Source organism: Neltuma alba, unplaced genomic scaffold (genome assembly GCF_004799145.2).
Source record: "Neltuma alba isolate B1F8T4 unplaced genomic scaffold, ASM479914v2 tig00006143_pilon, whole genome shotgun sequence".
Taxonomy (NCBI): domain Eukaryota; kingdom Viridiplantae; phylum Streptophyta; class Magnoliopsida; order Fabales; family Fabaceae; genus Neltuma; species Neltuma alba.
In genome coordinates this window covers 102,296-111,522 of record NW_021634366.1, presented here as the reverse complement: position 1 = coordinate 111,522, position 9,227 = coordinate 102,296, and the positions used below count along the sequence as shown (strand labels likewise).

General features: G+C 32.4%; 1 protein-coding gene and 1 long non-coding RNA gene across 2 annotated transcripts; both read right to left on the bottom strand.

The window, feature by feature from the left end:
* Window positions 1-1,629: 1,629 nt before the first annotated feature.
* LOC114749728 (uncharacterized) lies at window positions 1,630-5,570 on the bottom strand. The gene is made up of 7 exons (XM_028938273.1): window positions 5,282-5,570; window positions 4,354-4,465; window positions 4,100-4,145; window positions 3,553-3,607; window positions 2,349-2,460; window positions 2,063-2,181; window positions 1,630-1,804 (listed from the first exon to the last, which is right to left on the bottom strand). Exons 1-6 carry the CDS (start codon window positions 5,344-5,346, stop codon window positions 2,134-2,136), a joined length of 438 nt encoding a protein of 145 aa, XP_028794106.1. The 5' UTR covers window positions 5,347-5,570; the 3' UTR covers window positions 1,630-1,804; window positions 2,063-2,133.
* A 2,341-nt stretch (window positions 5,571-7,911) lies between these two features.
* Window positions 7,912-8,948, bottom strand: LOC114749727 (uncharacterized). Its single transcript, XR_003740578.1, has 3 exons — window positions 8,869-8,948; window positions 8,163-8,271; window positions 7,912-7,947 (listed from the first exon to the last, which is right to left on the bottom strand). It is a non-coding gene; the product is annotated as an uncharacterized LOC114749727 (long non-coding RNA).
* Window positions 8,949-9,227: the final 279 nt, after the last annotated feature.

Here is a 9,227-nt window from a genome sequence, read left to right as displayed (position 1 = left end):
TTTTTAATCTACTCTTCCTATCCTTAATATATGACCTAATTAGAGAGTTAGTGTTGGTCCTATATGTAAGATTTATTTCATATATTTATCAATTTTTTCAAAATTAACTCTTGATATTCCCACAATAATAATATGAGAGAGATAGATAGAATTAAGGGAAAGGCTTGTGGTTTTTATTTTTTATTTTTTTAAAGTATATCATATTAACTAATTTAAACTAACATTCTCAGTTTACTCAAATTAATTAATTAGGTCTCATATGAGAAGAGGAAGATTACTACATAAAGCCTTTCAGATGATTTACAAGCCGCGTTTGCAACATGTAACTCATTTGTGTAGACAAGATTTTGCCAATTGAATTATATTCTCTTTCGCAACGTCCCAGAATTTTCAATAAAACAACAAGCATTAAAACCATTAGGATATGGTACTCCATCTGAATTTTGTGCGGCTCGTCCAACACCTTCCCACCCCCGTGAACATTTTGTATTATTGAATGGGTTTGGTCTAATTTTGCTCAGGTTTTTTTTCATAGGAGTCGTGTGTATTCAATAATTTGGCTGGATCCATATTGCCCCAAAATTGTTAAAACAAAAAAAATAAGGAAGCCAAAATACTTAGTTGACGGTTAACATTTTTAATGGTTAAGGGCAGTGTTGCCCTTTTTTTTTTTTTGGCTTTTTAATACTCCTCCGGTCCTAAACATACAACCCTTATACTAATGTATATAAGGGTCGTATATTTAGAATCGAAGGATTACTTTCATCTTCTGAGATAATATTAATCCAACAAAAATTTCTGATACCCACAACTGCAACCAGAAAACTTCCTGAACAAAATTGGACTTTAAACCATATAGAATTCACATAGGACCCAAGACACAGCATTATCATCTGAATATATCAATATATTGCTTTAAAATGATCAACAGGCAACTCCTTTAAACTTTCTAGGCCTAAACATCATTTTCCCAGGCCATCCTTCGGCTTTTATATAACTACTACCCTTGGTTTTTAACCAGATTATGGAAGCCAAGAATTGTTTGCCTCCCTGTCCCCCATTTTTAATCCAAGAAATTTATAGCCTTATAAGCCCAAAAACCTTATTCATAATCATACAAGGGTTTCTGATATTTCCCCCCGCCCCCTTCTGCATCACAATTCAAATGGCCCATTTCATGTTTGTAAGTTAAACAAATTGGTCTCCTATCGATCAATACTGTTTCTGATCTCACCAGTTTATTGTTTGTTCTACTCTAAGTGCTCATATCCCGCCATATCTAATCTGCATACAATCCTCAAATCAAACAGACATGATCAGAATAAATATTACCCTATACTTGTTTTATGATATCATTACAATGTGGGGAAAAAGTAGCCAGAACCTGAAAGGTTTGGAAAAGCTGGCCTTATTGCATCACAAATCCTAACTATTACAAAGATAGTAGGAGCAGTTTTCAAGGCAGCCAAAACACAGCCCCCAAACACCAATGCACAAACCTCTGTTTTTCCCCTGAGGATCAAAGCAGTCCAGAGCCCTCATATAATCATATTGCAAAAAAATACACTAGGGACACAGAAAACACTACAATATAAATAATGGCATGGACAAATAAAAACATTCGGTCCCCATCATTTGCAATGGCCTGAGGAAATTAGCATGTGAGAATAGAGCTATCAATAGGTGACAAATTCAGCTAGCCGCTGTGGTTGCTTCCTTTTTCTCACAGATTGTCTTGGTGCAGCATTTCTCTCCCCATCTGGTTGTTCCACCTTCCCTTCTGGCAGAGCCTGCCTAATAGACCCTATTTGCCATTGGGGGAAAAAAAACATGATTTCCTCTATACCACAAATAACTTCAACAGCATCCTCAGATTTCAATGGAAAACACGTGTCCTTTCCTTTTTTAAGAAATCTTAAAGCACCAAAAAAAAAAAAAGGGAACAACATCAACAGCTTAGCGCTTATGAAGGTTTATTCATAGACCAATGCACTATCCATTTATCACCTTGAGTAGGCTATTCGTAACAAACAGAGACCACGAGGCGCTTGAATGCCAATACCTGTGTCCGAAGGTCCATTCCGATTGTCACCAAAGTTTGATGGCAACGAGTTTGCTATGCGGTTCTGGCTCTTAGTTTCCATTGTCAGCATCTTCATGGATTTTCCGAAAATAATCAGTCTGAAATTAGGAGGAAATGTAAAAGATATAAGCTGTCCTGGGCACTCCATTATCTTGAACAAAACAAAGTTCAATTACTGCTCAACTTTCTATCATAATTGTTCTGCTCAGGATAATGCAATGATCCATCAAGAGGGCTGTCAGAATTAAAACTGTGATGACTCTACCTCGCTTGTTGCTGAATTATAAACCTTCTCCTCAAATCTTACGGCAATTTTATGAAGTTCAGCTAATCCCTCTTGGCTAGAGACAGGAAGATGTCTTCTTAATACTTCCGTTCTATAAGATGAATAACAACAGTTTAATTACTGCAAAAAGCATATATCATTAAACAGTCCTAAAAATAGCAAGCATGACCATAATACTTTTCAAGTCCTTCATAGTGTCCGAGAGATACGCACAGAATTTGGATTTTAAGTTAGAATATGAATGATGAATCATGATATTATCAGATGCAATTATTCCTGGTTTCTAGGTGCATTTTCATACACCAAAAAAAAAAAACAAACAACAAACAACAACAAAAGCAGCAGCAATAGAATGGGCTCATTAAATTTAGTTCTATGCACGGATACCATAAAAATGAATTTCCTGATCCAAATGGGTTCTCTCTTTCGCATCCTAAATGCTCTCTCCACAAAACAAAAGTTTAACAATAAGAAATCCTCTAACTGCACCAAACAAAAAACGAAATATATTTGAAAAACACATACTTATATGTTAAGAAATCTGTGCAAGTATCCTTTTTTCTTCAGGGGTGCCAAAGACCATAAACAAATTAAAAATAAGTTCAAACTAACATAAAGTTCTTCATAAACACAATTCAATAATCATAAGAAAGATGTCTGTCTTAAAAATTCAGCATCAACACCAACCATTCGGAGGCTTGCCAATATAAATAGCGGAAAAGTGCATTTTTTCTCCCTTCCCTTAAAATATCTCAAATGAATAAACCAGAACTTCACAAAATTATAGAAATATACCCAAAAATATATAGTAAAATTCAAAGCAACAGTGCAATGCAACATCAAGTGATTGACAGATAAGGCATACTTGTCCGTTAAACCCAATCAACTGACCAATAAATGTATAATGCTGTCCTATAAAACACATGCATAGACCTGGACTAAATTATTGAAGAATGACTACACAGAAAGATCGTTGAGTGAAGAACATTTTATAGTCAAAAGATAATGATTTGGTCCAATCATAGTATTTCAACTATAAAACAGAATTTTGAGCATTAATTTTAAGTTGGTTATCAATTTAGTTCCAAGAGAGAAAAAGAGAACTCTTAACAAAGCATGATGCATGATTTCTTTCCGCATCGTGCAATACATCAACAAAGTAAAACAACATAGAAATTTATACATTTCATTGACACTTCTTCTGCGACTTTCAGGTAGCGCTTGAGTCCTCCAATAATCTGTAAAGAATTATCCACCTTGAGTATGTTTCCAATTACTCATATTCACAAATTTAGATAGAGGTGTCAATAACAGATTCACTATAGATCTAATTTAGCGATAATATATCAAATCAAAGATGTGATATAATTATTATAACAGAAAAGCACTTCCATCGAAGACAAAATTACAATGCAAATGCACAAATTTTGGGTGGTATTCCAATTATATGCACAAGGTATTTGTTTGAGATTATAATTAAAGGAAAAAATATCATAAACCTTATTGAACATTTTATATTTGATACCAAATGTTAAAAAAGGGCTGCAAGTTGAATGTTTTCTTGGTGCAAAACAATAACTGAATCGCTAATAATACCGTCAGTGTAAACCCCGTACATTCATCCAATACAATGGGTTCAGTGCTTTTAATGATTAGAAACTTCCAAAAGCTAGATTGGGCTACTCATTGATCCGATGGCATAACATTGACCTAGATGGTCTGGGACTTACAGCCAATAAACAACATCATTGAAGATATTTCCTGTAAATAATCCTCCTGAAATTAGGAAATATAAAATTAGCACCACAGCAATCTTGACAAGTTCAAAGAAGTGGGCCCACCACTAAGAATTGACCCTGTTAAAAAATGTTTCAAATTTGGAGGTTATGGAAACCTAAGGGGTAAGAATCCATTCATGATTTACCCATCTGCATAGATGACTATAAATTATTAAAATAACAGAGATTAGACATTATTGATGTACCTGGCTTGCTGCACCAGCATAAGTCTTATGCTCAATACTTTGAGCAATTTTTTGAACTTCAACTAATTCATCGTCATCACCATGAGACTGATGTATCATTAATTTCCCCATTCTACAAAATGAAGAATTGTTTTACAATGACAATGCATCAAGTAGCTGAGGATAATATACAATGATCAACTGAAAAAATGATATCAGTATGTGAGGGTCCAGCCCCTCTGTTTATGTTTTGAAAAGAAGTGCAAAGAAAGCAAATTATCATTTGGAGTAGACTGTCGAAGACTAAAGTTATCATCCGGGCACCTGACAATTATAAACTTCCTTCTCCCAAATCCACCAAAAAGAAGAAAGGGGGGGGGGGGGACCAGAACTGTTCAAAATTCTTACTTCATGCCAAAGAATAGACCTATAATAGAAGCAGTTCATTCCAAATATTATGAGCTACAGTTGGGGGAAAAAACAAATATCAGCAGCTTCCAAAGTCATATCAATAATTTATATCGCCCAAAAAAGTTCCTGCACCCCAGCTAAAGTTATAGGTAAGGTTAAGATAACACAGTCTGCTAAAACTCTTGAGGGGCACTCACAAACAACATTGAAAAGTTGAAATATAAATGTCCAGCATGGACTATAAACGGAAGACACAAGCTTGCCAAAAGAAATTGAGTATGTCAAGTAATATAGTTTCCTGAGCTGGCAAATAGAAGAAGAATCAGCAGTTCAATAAGTCAGCAAATCATATACAATGCCCACTATGGCTCCTTTACCAAGGATATCATAGATTTTTTCTAATGAAACAGATTTAATCTTCTATGACAAACAAGGGGAACGTTATGAGACAGTATTGATAGTTCATAGAACTGAAAGCACAAAGCAGATAAGCATAATATAGATAATCTAATCAATTACATAAAAACTTTAGACCTACATTTCATTGACTTTTATTTGGCGAGTATGAGGCAGGAATTCAGCCCTCCAGTCATTTGTATCCATAGCGGGGCTCTACGCCTTGGGGGGGTCTTCTTCTACAACGACCACGCTGCGAGTTGACGAGTGATCGACCGCTGATGGGAGAGGGAAACGCAAGGCAAAGGTGGCTCTGTATTAGTATTAGACTTCGACGCGACCAACACGAAAGAAATCTTTTCCAGCATATTCCGGGTTTCGCGTTGAAATTAACGATGGTTTCGGACTGTCTGGTTTTGATCGGAGTAATTCTGTAACATGTACTTGAAGTTTGATTAGTAATTCATCGAAAAATATTGATTAATAAATTAATGTAAGGAATAAAAGTATTAAAATACCCTCAAAAATATTAAAAGATAAATTAGAGTAGATAAATTTTAAAATCTTAAATTAGACCCCTCGTATTATTTTGAAATTTTAAAATATTATAAAACGATAATACTGTTCGTATTCTTAATAATTACTTTCATACAGCAGTTGATTATTTTAGTTTAATTATTAATTACTTTTGTTTTTAAAATTTTGATGATTATTTTTATATAGCTATTAATTACACAAAAGCAATAAATAACTAAACAAAAAATTGTCATTATAGATCTCTAACCACACTTTATACATTTTTTGAATTTTTATATAAAAGTAGTCAATAACGAAATTAGAAAATTTTAAAAATTAAAAAAGTCAATCACAAGACTAAAAGAGTCAGTAGTTAAACGAAAGTAATCATTAGAGTTTTAAAAACAAATATAATAAAAAAAAGTTAGTCAATAAATAAGAACAGTCACCAGAGTTCTATTGGCCGTTAGTATATCCACTAGTACCAGAGTACCAGTGCCTGAAAATGTTGATGTGGTAATATTTAAAGAGAAAATAGTAAAAAATATTTGTGTAACTTCACAATATTTGAAAATTTTATTAGAATTTTAAAATTCACCTGATTTGTCCTTTAACAATTTCTAGAATGTTTTATTATCTTTTTTTCTCAATTTAAATTAAACAAATTAACTATATTATTTACTGTTCAATGCTTATTCCGTACTTCTTGTCATGAAATAGCAATTATTATTGCTACTGCTTTTTTATTTTTTTTTACCAGCAATTATTATTGTTACTGCTACTATTACTATATATGAATACGTGCATATTTGTTTAAGAAATCAAATATTTATGTATTGCTAAATTAAACTTATTAATTTCTAAACCTGTCTAGCGATTAAATAACAAAATTTTAATTTTATTACAAAAGTTTTGTCGTGATTGTAAAATTGAACTTATTCATTTCTAAATATACATTATATTGTGATTGAATAAAAATAAAGTTTATTAAAAATTATAAATTTAATGCAAAAGTTTTGTTGTGAATAGTTAATAGGTACTTATGAATTGGTAATTTAAGTTTGTTAAATTCTAAGTATGCATTATGATTGGATAACAATAAAGATTTATTGAAGAGTGCAACCTTATTATAAAAGTTTTGTTGTGAAAAAACTGATGGCAATTTGCGGATTGATAAGCTAAACTTGTTAATTTCTAAGTTACTACCTCCGATCCTAATTATAAGAGCCAGTTAACTAATTTGAGGAGATTAAAGAAGTAAGTTGAGTTAATTATTTATCCTAAATAGGTGCTGTCTTTTCTAAAATATCATTACTAATAAAGTTTATTGACTAGAACTATCATTGTTAGAATGGCTACTTTAGAAAAAAAAATATAAATATGAGAGACAATGTAGATTGGGGTCTTATATTTAGAATCAAAATAAAAGTCAAACAGGATCTTATATTAAGGACCGGAAGTAGTACAACAAATTCAATTCAGTAATTCGCATGTCGTGATTAACTATTCATAGAAAAAGTTTTATAGTCAAGTTGTCATCATTGTCAGTGCTCCAATAACAATTGATAGAACTATGGCCATTGTTGTTGAAACTCCAGCCATTGACAAAGGTCGCTTTGGGGAAAAAACAGAGAGAGATATGGCTTTTAAAAAAAAAGAGGGGCAATATAGTAAAATGCCTCATATTTACAAATCCCAAATTCGGTTTATGACCCAATTAGGGATTTGTTGAATTTAACAACCTAACTTATGATCTTCTTATTTAAGATGGCTTTAAATGAGATTTTCCCTTAGAGTGTATTTGGTATGAGGAAAATTAAAAAAAAAAAAAAAGGAAGGGAGAGAAAATTTTAATGAGCTCAATTTAGAAAAAATAAAAAAATAAGTTAAAATTGTTTAATTAATTTTTATTATTCTTTTATATTACAACTTTTCTCAGTTATAATTTTATAATCTCATTTTTTTTTAATTTTTCAAATCGAGCTCATTAAAATTTGTTCTCCCTTCCCCTTCCTTTTATTTCCCTCTTACCAAATATAGGGTTGATAATAGTTTTGATACTTGCAAGGAGTCAATCATTTATGAGATCTCATACTCAAATTCATGCAAATCCAGAACAACTATAATTAAAACTTGATTTGAATGTGGATTACACTACAACGACATAATTGCACTTAGGCTTAACAAACATTTGGTCTGCACAATTATCACCAATAGATGACAAATTCAGATAGCCACTGTGGTTGTTTCCTCCTCTTCTTCCTTCAAGCACCTGAGCCTCCATAACAGACCCTATTCACCATTCATGAGTAAGTGCATCATGTCCTTTCCAAACAATCTTAAAGCAAGCATCCCAAAAATAAAAACAACGACAAAAATAGAAATCAGCTAAGTGCTTATGGAGTTTAATTCAGAGATCAAAGTATGAAAGTATAACATATCAGTATATTAGCTTGCATAGGGTACTTGCAACAAATAGAATGCAAGAAGATTTTGAATATAATCACCTGTATCTGAATTCTCACCACAGTTTGATTGAATGGAGTTTGTTTTAGTGTTAGGGCCTCTCGTTCCTACTTTCAGTAGCTCTAAGGATATTTTCCGTAGATAATCATACTGAAATTAGGAAAAATAATGTAAAAGATGTAAGGGCCTTCTTTTTAATTTAATACAATTAAGCATGCACACACAAACATGTTGTTGTTGGGTTTGAATTCGGGATTTCATCCAAATATGATAGGTGGTGGTGTTGTTAGGACAACTAGCCATTGACCATACAAGGATATGTTTGGTTCAAAAAAAAGATGGAAATGGATGAAATGGAATACTAATAATCACAGATGTTTGGTACAACATTAAGAACGTTGGGATGAAATTTATTTTTTTAGATTTGATTAAATAAAAGTAAAAATGAATGGACAAGAATACCCTACGCAATGAAAAGAAAGAAGGAAAAGTTGAAATGGTCAATCAACCCATAAAGGTGGGAATCATCATTAATTGGTTTCTAAGTGGGTGCGTTGATTCCATGAAAGTAAGGAACCATGATTTCAGGATAAAATGCGGCCAAACATGCAAGATGTGAGAATACAATTAAGATTATTGAGAATCCTAATAAAAGGGTCATGAGATTTCACCGCACTCCATTAACGTTGAACAAAGCAAAATTCAATGAATGTTCCAACTTTTTGTTTAAAACTATGATGACTGTACCAGGATTGTTGCAGTAGTATAGTCTCCTCCTCAAATCTCACAGCATTTCTATAAGCTTCATCTAATTCATCTTCGGCAAAGGGAGGAACAAGTCTGCCAAATGTGCACATTCTATGAGAAGTCATAACATACCCCAGTTTAGTTACTTAAAAGTACAAGATATTAAAAGGCATATCATTAAACATTCCAAAAAAAAATATTAAGCATGATCATAAGATAATACTACCTCCTTTTCCCATAATGGAAGATCTAGTTTTTAATTCATTTTAAAATACAAACTTAGATCTTATATTAAAGACGGGAAAGAATGCATTTCAGTCCGTTCAAATTTTTCGAAGTATGAAGTATCATGGAAAGTC

Coding starts and splice junctions, on each gene's coding strand:
- LOC114749728 (XM_028938273.1), bottom strand. CDS start 5,346: ATGGATACAAATGACTGGAGGGCTGAATTCCTGCCTCATACTCGCCAA. Junction 4,466..5,281: donor CAAATAAAAGTCAATGAAAT/GTAGGTCTAAAG, acceptor TTCATTTTGTAG/AATGGGGAAATTAATGATAC. Junction 2,182..2,348: donor ATAATTCAGCAACAAGCGAG/GTAGAGTCATCA, acceptor TCCTAATTTCAG/ACTGATTATTTTCGGAAAAT.